Source organism: Cololabis saira, chromosome 5, assembly GCF_033807715.1.
Source record: "Cololabis saira isolate AMF1-May2022 chromosome 5, fColSai1.1, whole genome shotgun sequence".
Lineage (NCBI taxonomy): Eukaryota > Metazoa > Chordata > Actinopteri > Beloniformes > Belonidae > Cololabis > Cololabis saira.
Window position 1 is genome coordinate 12,479,304 of NC_084591.1, and position 21,378 is coordinate 12,500,681.

The 21,378-nt window shown below is 42.9% G+C and overlaps 1 protein-coding gene and 1 non-coding gene across 2 annotated transcripts; both read right to left on the minus strand.

Moving 5' to 3' along the window:
- Positions 1 to 1,765: 1,765 nt before the first annotated feature.
- Positions 1,766 to 1,837, minus strand: trnam-cau (transfer RNA methionine (anticodon CAU)). The gene has a single exon. It is a non-coding gene; the product is annotated as a tRNA-Met (tRNA).
- Positions 1,838 to 9,741: 7,904 nt separating this feature from the next.
- Positions 9,742 to 15,032, minus strand: LOC133443741 (pulmonary surfactant-associated protein D-like). The gene is made up of 4 exons (XM_061720934.1): positions 14,869 to 15,032; positions 14,397 to 14,573; positions 13,157 to 13,219; positions 9,742 to 10,249 (listed from the first exon to the last, which is right to left on the minus strand). Exons 1-4 carry the CDS (start codon positions 15,014 to 15,016, stop codon positions 9,867 to 9,869), a joined length of 771 nt encoding a protein of 256 aa, XP_061576918.1. The 5' UTR covers positions 15,017 to 15,032; the 3' UTR covers positions 9,742 to 9,866.
- Between the last annotated feature and the right edge of the window lie 6,346 nt (positions 15,033 to 21,378).

Sequence of the window (21,378 nt, forward strand, 5' to 3'; positions counted from 1 at the left end):
ATTACAGAAAATCCCAATATTCTAATTTTCTGAGACAGTCCTGTAAGGAAGAGATTCCTAATTCAGGTTATCCACGAACATGCCACAATCTACGACGCTTCACGAGTAAAACAGGCTGCAGTTACATTATTAAAGGATCTTAAATTGCATAGTGGTTGAGACCCATAATAACTACAGCTTATTTGTGAGGGGTGACTTATCATACGTTTGATATTGCTTAAAAATCAACATGCATGTATGTACCACTGTGTTGAAAATAAATGTGCATCTGACCTTCTGTCGTAGTGGATACAGCAAGATGGCTGCAGCCACAAGCCGCAATCGAATAAAGGCAGAGTTTGAACATGCCTGGTAATTGGCTAATTGATCGGCGATGGGGCAGAACGGTGCTTCAGCTCCCGGTAAGAGTGTGGGTTTCCTCCGGGTACTCACAGCTTCCTCCCACAGTCCAAAATCATGTTAGGTTAACTGATTACTCCAAATTGCCCTTTGGAGTGGGTGAGAGCATGTGTGGTAGTGGCCCCTAAAACAGCTGGGACAGGCAGAAGCAGAAGCCAGTGACCCTGTGTAGGAATTTGGATATAGATAATGGATGGGAAATGGAGACCATCTGCCTGCTAGTTGGCTAGTTTATGGGAAAAGGGTGTGGTGAGGTGAAGACCAAATACCCGCAAAGTAGCCAAGTAGCCATACTTAGGATATTTATTGTAATAGAATCATCACAGGAAGCTCAGATGAAGATAGTGGTTTGTCTAATGATACCCAGGTGGCCAGGATAGTTGAAAGCTGAGAGAAAGGACAGCCCTGAGGGAGGGGGACTTTTTAATAAGAGGCCTGCCCCACTACAAACTCTTGCAACCTCACCCATTTAGCTTTGTCGCCCCCTAGTGGCCGGCGGGGTCTCGTGCATTTCCACATAGCAAGGAAAAGGTGTTCCTTTACCTTGGAAATGATTCTGCAGTCACTCACTGCGGTGATCTTATGTGGTCGACTCTTAAACTCGTCAGAAGTCTCTTTATTTTTTAGGAATGAATCAAACTATTGCTTTAGAAATCTATGTTGACGTTGTGATTAAGACCTATTGATGGCCTCCTGCACCTCCGTTGAGATCTAGGACTTTATAAATGTATCTCCAGTGAAGGAGCTTCCAAATGTTATTTAATATCACCTCCGAACCTTTAATCTGCTTCATTTATTGGCTTCATTGGCCCGACTTCAAACGTGAACTCGGAGGAGAGATGCTGACTGAAGTCAGTGGGATAGGGTGCTTCGACCCCCTTCTTTACTTTCTTTTCCAAAGCTAACACTATTATTTTTATATACAGGACTGTCTCAGAAAATTTGAATATTGTGATAAAGTTATTTATTTTCTGTAATGCAATTACAAAAACAAAAATGTCATACATTCTGGATTCATTACAAATCAACTGAAATATTGCAAGCCTTTTATTATTTTAATATTGCTGATTATGGCTTACAGTTTAAGATTAAGATTCCCAGAATATTCAAATTTTTTGAGATAGGATATTTGAGTTTTCTTAAGCTGTAAACCATGATCAGCAATATTAAAATAATAAAAGGCTTGCAATATTTCAATTGATTTGTAATGAATCTAGAATGTATGACATTTTGGTTTTTGTAATTGCATTACAGAAAATCACAATATTCAAATATTCTGAGACAGTCCTGTAGTTTTGAAAGTTAAAACACTAAATTGAGAAGTACAAAACATGTAACGAGTGGAAAAACATAAAGCCAAAACACATAGCAGAGGATGGTTTCGATCCATCGACCTCTGGGTTATGGGCCCAGCACGCTTCCGCTGCGCCACTCTGCTTGACGATCCCACACGCCGATAACAACGACAGAGTACCGATGTGATCGGTTGATTCGATTGTTTCAACGGGATCAAAAGAGTTCTAACGTAATTATTATTCTCAATAAAACTCATAACCCAGAAGAAGTGTGCAGGGAAATATTTATCTGCAGATACAGCAGGGGGAAAGAACCGGAAGCAAAGACTAGAATCGTGTCCTCCAGTTCATTTGGTCGTCTCACTCTGTCTGCGTCTAAATTGAATAAATAGTCAAATGGAACGGTGAAAAACATCAAATCTAACCATAACGTTAAGTTTTGTGAAAGCTCTTGTGCTTTTCAATAGGACAACAACCGTTTCTTACTAAACAAAGATTATGAAGATGCAAAGGTTCTTCATTACCACTAGGGGGCGCTAGAACTTCAAAGTCAACCTAATGTGTGGAGAAAAAAAACGACCTATTTAATTTGTTGACAACTAAATAAGAACATTTCAGTACTTCAAAGTAAAGTACTTCAATTATACTTCAAATTCACACTTTCTCTGTGATCTGAAATGCTTTTTGTGCAAATTTGTGAAGTGAAATGTAACTTTTAATATTTGTTTATTTAGATTTTTCAAATGTATACAGTGAGCCACACAAATATAACAATGCAACAAAAATAAGAAAGACATGGACATTAAATTACAGAAAAGAAAAGAAAAGAAAAAAAAGGGCTGACCATTTAGTTATTCAAAGCACTGGTGCATCACTTTTTTTTTGTTTTGATATTTTTATTAGGGGGTAAGGCACAGTTGAACAGGAATAAACAAAAAAAAAGATATACAGTCTACCTCCTTTTTTTTTTTTTTTTGGAATTAAGAACAGAACAAAAAATCCACACAAAACAATGACAAATACACGAAAATTATTATATTCTTATATACAAGTAATATTTAAGTATTTAAGCTAAACAGTATGAATTAAAAAAATAGATGAATAAAAAGGGGTGAAAAAAAAAAAAAAACCCAAAAACAAAAGAAAAGTAAATAAAAAGATAAATAAAAAGGAGGAAGAAAGAAAGGAATGAGAGAAGAGAGGGAGGGGGGGGATCCGTCAATCAGGAGGCAGGGACTGGAGAGAGTGGAAGAATGTAAGAAAGGGAAGCCACTTATTATAAAATTTGTTGCAACTACCCTTCAGTGAATATTTAATCTTTTCCAGCTTCAGAAAAAACATGGTGTCGTTGAGCCACTGGGTACTAGAAGGAGCCTTAGTCGACTTCCAGTGGAGAAGAAGGTGGCGTCTTGCCAGTAAGGAAGTAAAAGCCAAAATGTCTTTTTGGTTTGAAGTAAACCGGCCATGGTCCTCTGGGAGCCCGAATATGGCAACATGGGGGGAGACTTTTATATTCACCGAGAGTATTTTTGACATGGTGTCAAAATAATTCGACCAAAAGCGAGAAAGTAGTGGGCTAGAGTAAAACATATGGGTTAAATTGCAGGACGAGGCATGACATTTGTCGCATTCGTCAGTGACACTGGGATAGATCTGTGAGAGTCGAGCTTTAGAAAAGTGGACTCTAAACAGTACTTTAAACTGTATAAGTGTAAGACGAGCGCAGGATGAACTTGTGTAAATTTTTTTAAGAGCAGCGTCCCACCAGTCATCCTCCAAATTTAGATCCAGTTCATCTTCCCAGGCAGCCCTAACTTTAATAACTGGAGAGAGATCGAAAGACAGAAGGTCATCGTAAACCTTAGAGATCAGTGATTTTTGAAGTGGATCATGGTTTAAAAGCACCTCCCACTGTAGAGTCGGCGGAGAGGATGGAAAAACTGGAAACAAAGCTTTAGCGCAGTGTCTAATCTGAAAGTATCGAAAGAGATGAGAAGGCGGGAGATCAAATTCACCTGAGAGATCTGCAAAGCTGCGAAAGATACCATCCTTGTAAAGATCTCCAAAACTTTTCAGGCCCTTATTATGCCATATGAGAAAGGTTGAATCTGTAAGCGGAGGTCGAAATAAATGATTGTTCAGTAATGGAGCTAAAGTAGATGCTGACTTAAATTTGAAGTGTTTCCTAAATTGATACCAAATTTTAAGTGTGGAGTGAACCACTTGATTATTTGTAAAGACAGAGAGGTTGGATGGAATAGATGAGGTAAGTAGAGCAGGTAAAGAGGATGAAATGCATGACTGTGCCTCCAATTTACACCATGGCATATTCACCGATTTGAACCAAAATGAAATTTTTTGAATATGTGCTGCCCAATAATACAGTTGGAAATTGGGAAGTGCCAGTCCGCCATTGAATTTACATCTCTGAAGTGTGGATTTGCGGATTCTAGGAGCCTTCCCACACCATAAGAAGTCAGAAATAGTTTGATCAATTATTTTAAAAAAGTGTTTTGGTAAGAAAAGTGGAAGACAATGGAACAGAAATAGAAATTTGGGCAAAATATTCATTTTAACTGCGTTAATTCTTCCAATTAATGAAAGAGGTAAGCCTTTCCATCTATGGAGGTCAGATTTAATTGTAGACATTAAAGGTGAGAGATTAGCAGAAAAAAGAGAGCTTAACGTTCTGGTTACGTTGATCCCAAGATACCTAAAGCCGGAAGGACTAATCTTAAAAGGGATATCTGACTGTACGAGCTGTGTTGCTGAGTCATTAATGGGATAGCATTCACTTTTAGATACGTTCACTTTATAGCCTGAGAAAGACCCGAATCTCTGGAAAGCAGATAAAATTGAAGGAATGGAGAGGACAGGATCCGAGACATATAACAGTAAGTCATCAGCGTAAAGTGACAGCTTATATTCTGTTCCCAATCGGGAGATCCCAGTAAAAGTGGGGGAGGACCTCAGAAAGATTGACAGGGGCTCTATAGCTAGTGCGAATAATAGGGGAGAGAGGGGACACCCCTGTCTGGTGCCACGGGCTAGAGTAAAAAAATTGGACTGAATGCCATTAGTGGAAACGCTTGCTTGTGGAGACGTGTAAAGGAGACGAATCAAAGAAATGAACCCATTCCCCAGCCCAAACTTCTTCAGTACAGTAAATAAATAGTCCCATTCAATCCTATCAAATGCCTTTTCAGCATCGACTGAGATTACGACTTCAGGTGTTGTGGTGATAGTTTTAGAGTGAATAATATTTAAAAGTGTCCGCACATTAAAGAATAACTGTCGCCCCTTAACAAATCCTGTCTGTTCATTTGAGACAATAGTTGGCACAATGTTCTCCAAGCGATAAGCCAAGGCTTTAGCAAGGATCTTAGCATCTACATTTATTAACGAAAGAGGTCTGTATGAGCCGCAGAGAGTTGGATCCTTATCTTTTTTTAAGAGGAGACTTATGGAGGCTTGCCTTAAAGTGGGAGGGAGAGTGCCATGTTCCAGTGATTCCTTATAAACAGCATGCAATAAAGGGGACAATTTATCCTGAAATTTCTTAAAAAATTCCACTGGAAATCCATCAGGGCCAGGAGCTTTGTTATTTTGCATACTTCTCACAGCGAGATTAATTTCTTCTACCGTTAATGGCGAGTCAAGATTTTTAGCAGCATCGGAGCCTATAACAGGAAAGTTGAGGCTATCTAAGAATGAATTCAATTCAGTGGAGCCAGATGGAGATTCAGACGTATATAAAGAGGAATAAAATGAGTGAAAGACAGAATTAATGGCGGTGGGATCCTGATGCAATGAGCCTGATGAATCTTTTATCTGAAGGATCATACGTGAGGCTGCCTGGCGACGTAGCTGATGAGCCATGAGCCGACTTGCCTTGTCTCCATGTTCATAATATACGGAGCGTGATCGTAAGAGAAGTCGCTCTGCGTCATTAGTGGTAAGGAGATCAAATTCAGTCTGTAAATCGACACGTTGCTTAAGAAAACTGGGAGAGGGGCAAGTAGCAAGTTGTTGGTCCAATTTTGTGATCTTAATAGAGAGTTCTTGTAATTTGGCTTTCCGGGACTTATTCAAGTGAGCAGAGAAGGAGATAATTTGTCCCCGCAAATATGCTTTTAATGATTCCCACAGCAGTGAAGATGAAATTGGTTCCATATCATTTTGATTTATAGAGATGTAATCATCAATTTTAGTTGTAATAAAATTGGTGAACTTATCATCTGAGAGAAGTAATGTATTGAACCTCCAAGATGTTGAGTAGCGTGGCTGTGAAGAGAACTGAATATCCAAAGAAAGAGGAGCATGGTCGGAGATCACAATAGGATGATAATCAACAGACAGTACTTTGGGAATTAGTTTAGCATCAATAAAATAATAATCAATCCGAGAGAAAGATTGATGCATCTGAGAAAAGAAGGAATATTTTTTGGTACAAGGGTTATAAAATCTCCAAGGATCGGTGCAACCGTTCTTGGACACAAAATCTGAAAGAGACCTCGACATTGAAGAAGGAGTCAGATTTCGTGGGCTGGAGCGGTCTAGTTTGGGGTCAATTACGCAGTTCATATCCCCGCCAATTATAAGAAGACTGTCGTTCAATGAGGGGAGACATTCAAAAAGCTTGTTCATAAAGTGTGGGTTGTCAAAATTGGGGGCATATATATTAACTAATAATATGGGAATATGAAATAGCGTACCCGCCACAATTAAGTATCTGCCGTTTTTGTCTGAAATCACCTTAGATGCTGAAAACTGCATTGACTTACCAATTAATATAGCAACCCCCCTGGCCTTAGAGTTGAAATCAGAGTGAAACACCTCAGAAACCCAGGGACATTTAAGTCTGACCTGGTCTTTGGTGCGCATGTGGGTTTCCTGAAGGAACACTAAGTCAGCTTTAAGACGTCTCAGGTGAGCAAATATTCTCGATCTCTTAATTGGACTCCCCATGCCTTTAATATTCCAGCTCAACAACCTCACAGAAGTACCAGTATTAGTGGCCATATGTTAAATTCCTAAAGATAGAGATGTACCGAATGCGGATCCCCAAGGAAGGAAAGGAAAGAAAGGGATGGAGGGAGGAAAGAAAGAAAGAAAGAAAGAGGAAAGAAGAAGAAAAAAAAAAAAAAAAAAAAAAAAAGGGGGAGAGAAAAAAAAAAAAAAAAAAAAAAAAAGGGGGAAAATTGAAAACAACAACAAACTTAACCTACTGAACCCCCCACCCCCCACCCCCCAATTGCACTTACAACGACCCCATCCCCAAACGATGGAGAACCCAGTGCAAACTCCAGAAGGAGTCAGATCCCTGAAAAGAACACTTACGGCTTTAAGCATAACTAACAAGATAATAACTAACAAGCTTCGTGTTGAGCTCCTGCAAGCCCAGCAACATTAACAGAGAGGTACAACCAATCACGACCAAGTTAAACTGAAAACCACATACCGTGTATATATGGGAGAGAAAAAAAAAAAAAAACCGACACTGATGAACTGAAAAAAGTTCAACTAGACTTTGAGCGACGTGATGAAAGCGCTGGCCTCCTCTGCCGACCTGAACTCCCTTTCTGCGCCGTTGTGAGTGATGCGGAGGCGGGCGGGGTACAGCAGACCGTAGCGGATCCCCGGGATCTCGCGGAGCCGGCGGCGGACGTCATTAAAGGCGGCTCGGGCACGGGCCGTCTTCTGGGTGTGGTCGGGAAAGACAGAAAAAGTCAACTCTCCACACGTAATCCGTTGCTGAGCCCTGGCTCGGCGCAATATATCCACACAGTCTGTATGATAGTGCAGACGGGCGATGATGGGACGAGGGCGCTCTCCGGGCTTCGGCTTCGGCTGGAGGGTGCGGTGCGCCCGGTCCAGGAGAGGCTCCTTCTCCAGGCTGAAAGCCTCCTTGAGCAGAGAGGGAATATCCGTAACAGCAGAAGAGGTGGAAAAATCTTCAGGAATTCCCACGATCCGTGTGTTATTGCGCCGGGATCTCGCCTCCAGATCCTCGCATTTACCATCCAGCCTCATCAGTTCAGCTGACAGATGCTCCACTTTAGCCTGTAAGGTTGTGATGTCATCGGTGCAGGATGAAAGAGATGTTTCCATTTCAACCACGGTGTTCTTCAGAGCGCGCACATCAGACTGGATGTTTGTAATGCTTTTTGATAATTCCGACTTCACCGCTTGCAGCTCAGTCTTGATGCTCGACAGGTTTTCATTTAAAGCAGCCTGAAGCTCCGATTTAAAAACAGCCGCCATCTCAACGCGGAGTGATGCGAGCAGCTCGGCCTTAAAGTCGTGTGAAGGAGCGGCCCCGGCGGCCTCGGCCAGGCTGGACGGGGGGTCACCGCGAGGCGGGGATGCTGCGTGCGGAGAGGGCCGCGGGGGTGGTGCGGATGGTTTGAGTTTTGGAGGCATTTTGGTCGGCAAAAATACGGGGCCAAAGTAGAATAATGAAGGTCGGGAAAAATAAACCGAAGGAAGATGAAAAAGCTGTACCAAAAATAGATATTTTTAAAGGTTGTTGCAGGAGCTCAAAAAAACACGTCCTAGTCCATTAGTCGCTACACCGGAAGCGGACCTGGTGCATCACTTTTACTAATATCTTTATATGAGTTTATAATTACGAGGAAGGTGGCGGGTTGTAAAGTTCACACATCTGGTATCAAGAGGGGTTATGGTCCTGTTGAGCAAGTAGGTCCAGAAATGGTGAGACTGGATGGAAATAGTTTCGAATGATCAAATTAAGTGAAGTGTTGATTAAAATACAAATGGGAGCTTGTATGGCAGTGTCTTGCAACTCACAGCTCTTTCTGATTCGCTGCCAGATTCTGAGAGAACTCAAAATCTCTCTATGTAGCCTATTTTGTAGTGAATCTGGGTGATGCAAAAAGAAGCGCTGTTATTGAGCTGTTAGTTCCTCACTACCTCTCTTATGTAGCCCTCCTGCCAATAGACTAAAGCCGGGCATACACTGTGCGATTATGGGCTCGTTTTGAGACGATTTTCCAGTCGTGCAACTTTTTTTTGATCGGGCCCGATTTTGACCCAATCGTTGCTCGTGCCTCGTGCAGTGTACGTGGGGTAACGACGAGAGATTAACACCTCACGACAAGCTCCCGATCACAAATCGTGAGGTCGCAAGAAAATCAAGCGTGTTTGAAATCCTGGTCGCTCCTCATGAAGGAATCGCACAGTTGAAGCAGCTACGACCCGATTTGCCTCATCCTTTCGCACAGAGCATGCGCAATATCTGATTTCACGTCAAAAACTATTATTTGTAGTTTAAGTGTTGCAAATTCACTTTACAAATCATGTTTTAATAGCAAAAAAAAGACCGCATTTCCACGTACGGTGCGGGTCGCCGCGTACCCTGCGCCGTAGGCTCTGCGTTGGTGTAACGCGGAACCATAAATCAGCCTTCAGTGTGTGCGCTGTCTGCTGTTCGGAAAACCTCTTTTTTCTCTTCTCATTTTGCTGGGACGCTGGGTTCCTCCGCCGAGACACAACTTTTGCGGTATGCGTTCTTTGTTGTGTCTAAAAATGACGCGCAGTGCCCGCCCAATCAGAAACGGTACAGATATTTTGGGATTTTTTTAATAAATAAAAAAATTAAATTATAAAAAAAATAAAGGATCCCCATAACTTTGATTGGGTGGGCAGGACGCACGTTTGGGTGTGTGAACAGCCCACCCCTGCCCCAAAACCGGCCTCGAGTTCCAGTAACAGAGGTCCGACGGGAGGATTATGATTGTATAGTGTGAGGAGACGGGTCGCATCCGAGCATCGGGTCGTACAGTGTGAGAACATAAATCGTGGGCTCTGAACTTTTGAACTCCACGATCTAGTCGTGAGATGGGGCAGTCTCATACGATTTAAAATATCGCACAGTGTATGCCCAGCTTAAATCCCACAGATTTTGCAGCCCAATAAGTGTAAAAAGCAAGGTAGGCCAAGCCCACCATTCTAAAACATAAGCACCTGCCCGAAAAGAATCCATTAAACAGTAGTTTGTTTATTGATGTTTATTTGAAACATGCAAGATTGAGCATTTTTATTATACTTTGTTATACACCAGTGACTTATTTAGTATCACTTATTCCATATTTCAAACAATTACATTTTTAAAAGAAATACTGGAAAAGCAAAGATCCAAGTCTTAGGTTCTTACAATTGACAAACTACGAAGGCATTCAGGAAACATTCCGGCGTCACTTCCCAGAGCCCATTTTCTCCCACCATGGTGCAGCCAGTATCCCGGATGGACGTGTCTGGCTGCCCTTGTCCCCATTTGGTAAAGATCAGAGGTCGATTGTTCATATCGACTTCAAAATTGCCCACTGCCTTCTTCTGGTTGACGTTGAGCCAGACTGTTTTGAACGCATCTCCAAACACCTCAGTGAGCGCGCTGTTCTCCTCCTGGTTCTGGGGCAAGGCCAGCTCCAAACCTCGCTGGGAGCAGAACTCCACGGCCGTCTGAAAACGTTCTCTATTCTTGTTGGACACAAAGTATTTCTGGCCAACCCTCCGGACGAATAGATAGTTTATAGCTGAAAAAGACATAAAAGTAAAGCTTACCAACATACTGGACTAAGATAAAAAAAAAACAAAAAACAATCTAAATCTTGTTTTTTCTAAATACATCAGAAATTCAGCCTGTGAGCCATGTCTATAGTTTTACCGCTTCTAACCCCTTTTTCTGTGCCTCATTCTAAGGGAAGGGGGGGGTATGATAATGAGGCTCTGTGCTGATTGGCTCCCTGAATGACGTGTAGCATGGGAGGAGCATAAGCCTGGCATTCAGTTACACGGATCTTAAAGCCTGATTTACGGTTCTGCGTTAAATCGACACGTACCCTACGCCGTAGGCTCTGCGTTGGTGAAACGCAGAACCATAAATCAAGCTTTAGTCACCTCGTCTTCACACAGGAAGGCTAACAACCACACACACACACACACACACACACACACACACACAAGCATACAAGTGTGGTATTTAAAAATAGAGCGGGAGCAAAACTTAGTTTGATTGTGCTTTATTTAAGTTATTACATTAATCAAACCCATCGAAATCCCCATCCTCCGTTTCTTCATTCATCCGAGCCTGATCAATCAGACCAGGAGAACTGCAGCTGCGACGGGCAGAGCCCGCAGCTCTCTGGCCGCGCTCCTTCAACAGTAAACGACGGAGCCCGCTGCCCGAGCGGCAGCCAACGCTGGGCTCCCAGGAGGCGGTTCCTCCAGGAGGAACCACCGCCCGGTCTTCGGGCAGAAACGGGTTTTCGGGCCCGCCTCTGCGGAGCAGCTCCCCGGGAGCAGCGTCTCCTTCTCCGGCTCCAGGCGCCCCGCCACGTACCCTACGCCGTAGGCTCTGCGTTGGTGTAACGCAGAACCATAAATCAGCCTTTTGCTTGGAAGATCTGAAATGAACAGAAGAAAAATATATTACAGTACCCGTCGGGGCTCCTCACCGGTCCGGTCCGTGAGCGGCCCCGGAGCTCCGAACTAAGCTAAATACTTAGCCCATGCAAAGATCATACTTGTAGACAAATATAAATAACATAAAAAAATAACGTTCTTACCGCTGACTCGTGTGCAGTTGCCGGGTCCGTGCTGTTGGTACTGATCCTTTTATAAGGGTAAGTGTCCATGCAAAACCTCATCTTAATTGTCCCTCGCTGTAGAAACAGCCACTGCTGCTAAACAATGGCTGGAGCTCCAGCTGGCGTAGAGAGCTGGTTGTGGGCGTGGTTTCAGCAGCGGGGGCCGACCTATGGATTCAGATTCAGAATGGCCCAAAAAAAGTCACGTGACACTGGAAGACTCAATCAGGCGGGGGGAGCAGACCCTGCAGAATTCCATGGTATTTTATCTTCCCTGTGCTGGCAGGGTGAGGGGAGACCACTTTATATTTGTTAAAACAAGAAAAAACGTGTTTTTCATAATAGGTCCCCTTTAATTAGAGGTGCACACAAATATTCAGGAGTGACGTAGGCACAGACTCCCGGCAAAACTCCTGAAGCTGTTGAAATGGTAAGACGTATATGTTGTGGTTTAAACTGTGAAAAATACAACTGATAACTTACCTTGAGTTTTGCTGTTGGTCTTTTAAATGGTAAAACGTCCAATATATGTGTAAAAATACGTCGGAAAATCCGCCTCATTTGCATATCCTCTCACTCCTTCAGGAGACACAGAGAGCCTGCTGCTCCGTGTGCACGTACTGACTGTCCCCTGTGCTACTGTTCATAGGTGCGTCATGGGTTTTTCATGTGTTTAATGTCGTTCTGTGTATTTTAAAGGACTGCATTTGTTAGTAGCTTGGCAGAAAATAATATTATTATCACCAAGTTACTTATAAGCAGTTTCATAACGCAGCCACAGAGTAGCGCTAAAGCAGTAATAACACACTAATAACAGTCTGTAGCAAATTCAAGTTACTTTATTTAAAGGAGCTTGAGGCTCCTTTTAAGAAATGAGAGTCTCTAGCACCACCCTTCACCACGACGGCCGTTGGGGGTACTGCAGCCAACAGTGAAGCCGGCACGGGAGAACGGGGAGAACGCGCATGCAGCGTCATGTGACGTCACATCCGCAGCCCAGCGCGGGAAATTCGGGACCGAATTGCAGCACATTTTGCAGCACACAGCCTGTTCAAGGCAAAGGAGAGATACACTAGAGGGCTCATTCTTTTGGGTTTGGAACGCTTCATCTGACATTATTACTAGAAAACTTAAAATGTATACAGATTTTTTTCATAAATCCTGCCACAATCCGGCTTCAAGCTCCTTTAAACTAATGACTTTCTTAAATAAATTTTTTGTACAAGATATAATAGTATAATAATACCAATAGCCTATAGATAAGGGGAAAAAAGTTTTGTTTAGTAGAAAAAAAACCATGTTTGGCCTGATTGATGTGATGTTCTGGCCCACCGTTCAGTTGCTCCGAAACAACTTGGCCCGAGGCCAAACTTACTTGCCGACCCCTGGTCTAAATGTTTAAAATAAGGTGATTATTTTGAAACAAGTTGTAATTGTTAGTTTTGTTTGTTGTTAATGATTTTATTTGAAAAGCCCTTTAATTAAAATGGGTTAGAATCAGAGCAAAATGAAGAAGATAACGGCATTTATTAATCATAAATTGGAGAAATTCACCTCATACTGGGAAAACTGGGTCAACTACGTCACGCCCCATAGGTCTGATTTTATTTTCTCAAGTCAATGACTGTGTTATGTTGGAAAGATCACTCCACTTGTACATAGTAGTTTTTGGTGTTCACATAAAACTAAAACATTATTCTGACATTTAGGACAGACAACAGATGTATGATGTACTGTATGCATACATGATGTACTGGATGTGAATGTCTAATGCTGAATGTAAATAAAAAGAAATTGTAAAAAGAAAAAAGAATCAGTCAGAGCTCGTCTGCAGGTCTGGGACTTGGTACTCACCCAGCTCTAACTTGATAAGGCTGTCCTGCAACGGCTTCATGTCCGGGCAAACGGTGGTGGAACCTGGATCAAACAGCTTAAGTTTAGCTTAAAAGCAACAATTAAGGATGCATATCGAGGTTTCTTTTGGCTCCTAAGCCAATCTGTAAAGTCTTACTTTCTATCCATCCATCCATCCATTATCTATACCCGCTTTATCCTTTTCAGGGTTACGGGGGTCTGCTGGAGCCTATCCCAGCTATTTTCAGGCGAGAGGCAGGGGTTACACCCTGGACAGGTCGCCAGTCCATCGCAGGGCCACACATAAACACACAAACCATGCACACTCACGCTCACACCTACGGGCAATTTAGAATCACCAAATAACCTAATATGCATGTTTTTGGACTGTGGGAGGAAACCGGAGTACCCGGAGGAAACCCACGCAAGCACGGGGAGAACATGCAAACTCCACACAGAGAGACCCTGCTGGGCCTGGGAGTCGAACCGGGGATTTTATTTATTTTATTACTTTTTTTTTCACAAAAAAAAGGGAAATGTTTTTTATTGACTACTCCAGCACAAAAGAGTATTTATCAGGGAAAAGATGCTGCAGACAGACATCCTGCACCTTGGTAGTACAGGCTGCAACCAAGGGGCATCAGGGACTGTCGCTTTAGGTCATTTAACTGTTTTTCTAAAAAAATAAACACTCTTACATATATAAATACATTTATACTGTAAATAAAGTCCACTCTTGCCCGTTCCTCTTTGGGCAGTTGGGTCCCCTGACAGAGGCCTGGGAGCTGACCAGACTGATTAGCTGAGTTCTTCTTTAGGTGAGGACGGATGAAGAGGAATGGATGTTTAAGATTGATGGTTCTCCTCCTGTTTTTCTCTGGGTTTTGGTTGTCGTCGATCTTTGCTGGGTTGGCGTGTCAGATTAAAGATAGACAACAGAAAATATATGGCTGAAACTGTAACATGTTTAAGTTTCTTTCCCTGCAGTTGGCCTCCCAGATAAGGTTCAACAGATAAGGTTCAACATCGGCTCCGATATAATAAAAGCCTGTATTAACATTTGATTCTGTTCACTGGTTTTCTTATGGTATGTGTGTGTGTGTGTGTGTGTGTGTGTGTGTGTGTGTGTGTGTGTGTGTGTGTGTGTGTGTGTGAAAATAAACATGTTATTATTATTACTATTATATTATATTATATTAATAATTCAACTATTAGGGTTGTTGAGTTTACCACTAATTACCTGAGTCACACATTGCAGGTGGTCCAGATGGTCCTGGTGGTCCAGATGGTCCAGATGGTCCAGATGGTCCAGATGGTCCAGATGGTCCAGATGGTCCAGGTGGTCCAGATGGTCCAGGTGGTCCAGATGGTCCAGGTGGTCCAGGTGGTCCACTTGGTCCAGTTTCTCCCCTTTCTCCTGCGTGCAGAAATATTTACATGATCAGTTTGATTAGCCAACTATGTTCATGCCTGTATAAAATCTGACTCCAGTTTGTGTCACTGGTCCCAGTGCAGCTACACAGGAGGTTATATGGCAGTAAAGAACAGGGATCACAAAGCTGAGCTATGTATTAAAACCAAAAGAAATACATGAATCCATAACAATGGTTTTGTGGAAAGAACTTAAACCATGAAAGACCCCCCCAACGCCACCCCAGCTCGAGGCGCTATCGGACAACAGTTGTAAAGTCAAACAAGCCAGTCATATTCACCTGGAAATCCACGAGTACCAGGAGGTCCCATGAGCCCTGGCATTCCTGGAGATCCTCTGTCCCCCTTTGGACCCGAAGGTCCCGGCAGCTGACTATAGCTTTTAGCAGCCATTAGGAAGAGGACCAAGAACAGAAGACAAAGCCTCATCTTCTCAATGCAGAATGGCACGCTGGAAGTAAAAAATTGCATTTACAGTTATCATGTAGAATAGTTTTATCAAAACAAAAAAGTTAATTTGACTTCACTTTTGATATTCCTCTTTCCTTTATTTACCTCTTATTACAAACTGTCTCCAGAAACCTATGACTGTTAAATTATAAAATGAAATCTTACGAAGGTCAGAAAGATTGTTACGTCAAGACATTCAGTGTTTCACCTTCTGGCACTTAAAAAATTACAATTTATTTTGCACACAAGACAAGTAAATAATCAAATACGTCGGAAATGATTAGTGATATTAATCTTGAACTAAGTGTTTATGAAAAGAATCAACTCACAGCGTACGTGGGTCTTTACTCCGGGATGTGTTGTTCCTTCACTGAATCCAAACACAAGCGAGGAAAACACTTCAGTCAGATGTGAAGAATCTGGTCCAGAGGGGGTGAACAACAGCCAAAAGCTACACACTGTTGCAACACCAGAGAGGCAACTGGAGTTTCTCAAATGGTCACTTTCTACACTCCAGTAAAACATAACAAAATGCCTGTAGTTACTAACAGACCCAGCAAATATCTGGATTAAAACGGGCCACTGTCAACTCCAGTGCAGGGTGTTTCTTGGCTTGAAATCCCCAGATGACACTGGTGTCATGTGTCTGTCAGTATTGTGGTAAGCTTGTGTGCATCAAATATATGGAGCCCAAAGGAGACACAGTGGGACTAAATGGACATGGTCTACGATGGAGGATGATTGTTTTTTTTTCCCTCATACAGTATTAATACAGCTGAAAGAATCACACATTTGGACATCCGATGTGGCAACTGGAAAAAGATCGCCACGGCCACTGATATTGGCAGAGTCAGACACAACTGTTACCCCTTTTTCCACCAAACCGGTTCCAGGGCTGGTTCTGGTTCTGGGCCAGTGCTGAGTTTGGAACCCGGCTTCCTGTTCCCACTGACAAGAAAATGGCTCCGGGCCAGAAAAAGCAGTGAGTCAGAGGTGAGTTATTGGTTTGAGTTTGGTGTCGAGCTCTATAGGTAGCTTCAGGGTGTCCAAATCAACCCGACCCCCCCCCCCCCCCCCCCCCCCCTGTGCATACTACTACTACTACGCTGGTACCGGTCTCAGACGGGAGAACTTGGCGGTGGAGGTCGGAGGTCCAGCCCTTCTCTGCGACATCTCCACTGGTCAGCCCCGTCTGGTGGTCCCAGTTTCCTGGCGCAGGCAGGTTTTCGACTCAGTACACTCCCTCTCACACCCTGGCATTCGGGCGTCGGTGAAACTGGTTTGGGCTGAGTTTGTCTGGCCCGGCCTCCGCAGGGAGGTTGAAGATTGGGCAGCCGCATGTGTAGCATGCCAGCGGGCTAAAGTCCACCAGCACACAAAGGCGCCCCTGGAACCGTTCCCGATTCCAGCCAGTCGGTTTGACCATGTCCACATCGACCTTGTGGACCTCGTACCACTGCATACCTCCCACAAGCTAATGGCCTTTGTGAACGTTTTCACAGGTCCCTCAAAGCAGCGCTGCGTGCTGCGCTCTCGGATGGTAACTGGGTGGACCGCTTATCGTGGGTCATGCTCGGTTTGCGCACGACCCCGAAGGAAGATTTGAATGCGTTGCCCACAGAGCTCGTGTTCGGTCAGTCGCTTTGTGTGCCAGGAGAATTTTTGCCTGAAAGTTCGGCTCCGCAAACTCACCCAGCAACCGGTCCTTCGCATTGAATAGTTTTTTTACCCCAAGGCCCATTCACCACTGTTTTCCGCGAACATTCATCCCATCAGAGCTCAAGTCGGTCTTCAATGTCTTCTTGCGGCATGATGCTCATCATTTTCCTCTACAGCCTCCATACGATGGTCCCTTTAGAGTCCTCGAGAGAGGCCCTAAGGTCTTTTTGCTAGACTTAGGTGGCCGCAAAGAGCACGTTGCACTAGATAGGCTGAAACCTGCACACACTGTAGCGGATGAAGCTGTGGTCCCGGCCCAGGTCTCCCGTCGTGGATGTCCTCCTCTGAGACATCCTGTCGTTTCTTCAAAGGATGGACTTTCTAGTTTATCACCTAACACTGTTGTTTTTTCCCCTCAGCGTCCTGCTCACAGTGATGCTCCTGTTGATGTACAGGAAGGACGGTGCAGCCGTTATGGTCGGCTAGCCACCAGTGAGGGACTGATGGGCCCTTCCAGGACAACCTTCTGGGTGTTCAGGGGGGGGGGCTGTGTGGCGGACACAATTACAGACCCTGCACCCATCAGAATTGTAGGGAAGGGGGCGTGGTCACGGGGATATTTTTGTTTGCTTAGTTACGCGTCTTCTCTGTCAGTTTTCAGCTGTCAGTTGCCAGTTGCCAGTTGTTATTCCGTTGTCTGGAATAAAGGCTTGTTGACCAGCCTCTGGAGTCATGCTTCATCTTGCCACAGTATAAATTAATATAAAACAATAGAAAGAAAGCAGAACATCCATTCTGTAATAGTGCACCTTTTTAGTGCAATAACAAAAGTGCAAACAGAAAGTCTGTAGAAAATGTGTAAACATATTTGTGCCTAAAAGGCCATTACTGTAGGCTACAGTTGTAGTAAAACAGAAAAAATAACTTCCCAACAGCTCAATGCCATTTTCCATTGGCATTTTATGACTATTTTTTGACTCTCACAGTAATACGGGACAAAATGCGTCCCTTTTCAGCTCAATACTTTAGTTTATAAATACGGGACGATTCCGTTTTTCAGGGAACGGTTGGCAACCCTAATGCAGATATTGCATTACAGCAGGGATTTGGCAACTGAAGGAGCACCATTCCCTTGGGACATGTTGGGATCATGAACTGATGGTAGCAGAGGACAAGATGTACTAGTTATGATGATCATAGTGTGACCTGTTACTGCATAGTAATAATTGCACGTTTATAGTGCTTTTTAGTCTGTGCTAGAATATTGTAAAGTAAAATTGCAGTGCGACATCATGAAACTGCAATATATTGCACTTACTTAAGTTTTTCCAGAGGTCATGACACTGATCAACGAGAAAATCTAGTCAGTCACGACTCTAAATCTTTCTGATAGCGAGTGTTTTACCTGGTTCTACGTACATTTATCCAGTTTCTAGTATTTCTTCCACCCAATCACGAACGCCCGTGTTGCGTCACATGCTTCGACATCAGGCAACCTGACCAATCAGCATCTTAGAGAGTGATTTCAAATTAAAATGGAGTGTGTTACTCTCTCCGTGATCCAAGTGTTTTTGTCTTTATTTTACTTAAATGTTACATATGGAGTTTAATGTTTAATGTCACACCCTGTAGGATTAAACTTTAGGTTTAAACAGTAAATTAAAAAACATCTTTATTTGATGGAGCAGACTGCATCATTGAGTCTATATGAGCAAAACACAGAAAAGCGACCAAAATGCATCTTCTGATGATGTCCAAGTCAAAGTTTACAGAGAAAAATGGATGAAATTAGTTTCTGTTTCAATTTCACCTTTTAGATTTTCAATTTCAAGGATGGATCATGTCGACCAAACTTCTCCAGTTTCTAAAGCTGATAGAGGCACAGTAGGGCTTGGTCGTCTTGACGTCATCACTTGGCAGAGCCGCTATGTTGGAAGCTATCTTAGCTGCTCGGACCACTGCGCACTGTGTACAGACATGCTCCCTCTTCATTGTGTCTTACTTGTAATCGTTACTTTCTGTTATTCTGTAACCATGGTATCCCGTTGCTGTGTTGTGGCAAAGATCCTCTATACAGAAGATAGCGCATTACCGTTACTGCCAATGGTATGCAATGGTATACACTTCCGGTCTCCTAAGTGGGCGTGGTCGCCCCTCTCCCCACATCGTTTTGGAACATACAACACTAGATACATTACAACTTTCTTCCAAAAAGACTTAAATAATAAAAATAACAGTATTATTAAGCAAAGAAGGAAGTTTTATTTTAGTTTTAAACTTAATTTTATCCGATGGGAAAACGATGAGAGCCAAATCTCGCGAGAGTGCGTTGCTCAGACAGAGACAGGTCTCAAACAAAGTTAATTTTCTCCTAATCTGTCGGTCTGAAAATTGCCATTTTGGTGTCAGAATGTTCAGAAGGTTTGTGGCTTTTGAAAAATGGGTCCCATATTTACTTAGGTTACTATGGGGAGAAGGAATTGGTAATAATCTGTGCTCACGTTCACTTTTCCCATAGGACTCAATAGACTCAGGACCTACTTCCGGTGTCCTAAAGGGGCGGGGCAGTCACGTGACACAGATACAGGAAACCGAACCGTAGTGGGCTGTCTCGTTTATAGAACGTCTCTGGTTGTGGGGTGCAGCAGCTCCACACATAACAGACGTGGGGAAAAAAATCGCTAATGGTTTAACTTTTGTTCCCACTGTTTGCCGGCTTTATGATCTGAAGCTCCTGCACCCATCCATTTGTGAACTGCACATGACACTCCAACGACTTATAACAACGGAACTGCTCCGAAGTGGAAGCGCTCACACCGCAAACAAGGTAGCCGAAGACATCGGTTGTGCAGAAATGTGGCAGTAAGTCCCCGTTGGAGCTCCCCTCTTTAGTAGGGATTTCATATGGATCCAAACCGTTAATAATCATTATTTTCTCCATATACCGGTCCCTGGCTTCCTTGTTTAAGGTATCCCGGTAAATTCCAGTTCCTTTCCGGAATTTTAACTTTTTTTTTTTTTCGTTCCGTCTGTTCACTTGGTGCTACTATACTGCTACCACACTGCTGTTTGTTTACACTGACGAGGCTGCCAACATGGCCGCCGCGTCCCAGAATGCAACTTGGCGACCAAGCCCTATTAGTCACACAATGCATTATTGACGTAATCAACCCGTGAATGCAAATGATGTAAAATGTGGGAGCGTAAAATGGCAACAGCAGGCTAAAGGAATGAATGAAACATGTTGCGAATGTATTGCAGTGATAGCGGAAAACTATTTTATCACATATTTTACCGAACTATTTGTTTAATCCTATGTGAAACTGCAGTTCTGAAAGCAGACCAGGCATTGTTTCCCCCTACTGGCGAGTTGGTGTAACAGTTGGACTTTTACATCGAGCCACTTGTGAACTGAAGAAGTGAACTTTCTCAGTTGTGATAATTTTTTTATTGATAGATTCGTGTTTTAATAATTTTCATATGGAGAGAAAATCGACTCAAAACATTTGTGTGTGTGTATTATCTGATTTGTGGCTGAATTTGTGATATAAAATGAATATAACAAATACACTTATAAATGCAGGAAGATGAGGAATAAAGAATCGATACACAATTTGAAAAATAACCATAAAACAATGTTAATTATGTTAATAAGGATCAAAAGAAAGGAAGAAAGAAGGATCAAAAAACAATATTTGACATGAAATATAAAATAGAGTGAACAATAACAAAATAAAATGAAGAAAATGGATGCCATCAGAAGTTTTCACCCTAACACTACCTGCCTCTGAAGCTAGACCTCCTCCAAAGACCACAATAAGATATTGACAAAGCAGAACAGATTATCTCTATTTTCTCTTTTCATTTTTTGCTATTTAAAAAAATATATATTCAAAGCCCTTTGTGATTCTGTACTGCCTGAAGGGAAAAGTCTGCAATACTAAAATGAATTTGAATGACTTCTCGCTCACTGTTGAAGGTGAAGGAGATGTGATGTTTTCAGATGTCACTTATACTTTGGTATAACATTAACCAGAGCCAGATCAGATACATTTGAAAGACTTAAGGCCCAAATATGCTTGATGCCGAAGATATGCAGACTCATGGGGCCCTTTTTCCCCTTGAGGATCCATTCCTTGATGCAGGAAATGAAGCATTACCACCGGAAACTGCAGGACAAGGAACTTAAGCAGTTGCAGACAATTTAGTGGTGCATTTCCACCACCACCGGTGTCTGAAACTGATGTCAAAACCCAGAAGTGAAATTTGGACGCACTCCTCCCACTAGTTAGTCCATGGGCCAGACCAGATATCAGTGCCACTCAAGGTGACCAAACTTACTTTTTGTAATCAGCCCCATCAGCATTTGCAAGTGCCCATGGCAGTGGGCCCAGTGCCTACAGCACCACATCCTGTCCTTTCTTTCCTTCAGCTTTTTTTTGTGCTGACGGTGGAGAATGTCTTCAGACTTTGCTTGGTCATCTTGTCATAGAATTTCAAAGATGGTGTGTCCTCATCTAACCTTGTTTGCTTGAATGCCTTGTAGGCCTGTTATCCTATCTCATGGGCTCTCAGGAGATCCCTGGTCACATCAGGTGGAGCTATGGAGCCAGTGGACAGGCTAACCAGATAGTTCTCATCAGGAGACATAGGATTGAACCACTTGCTCTCCATAAGGTCAA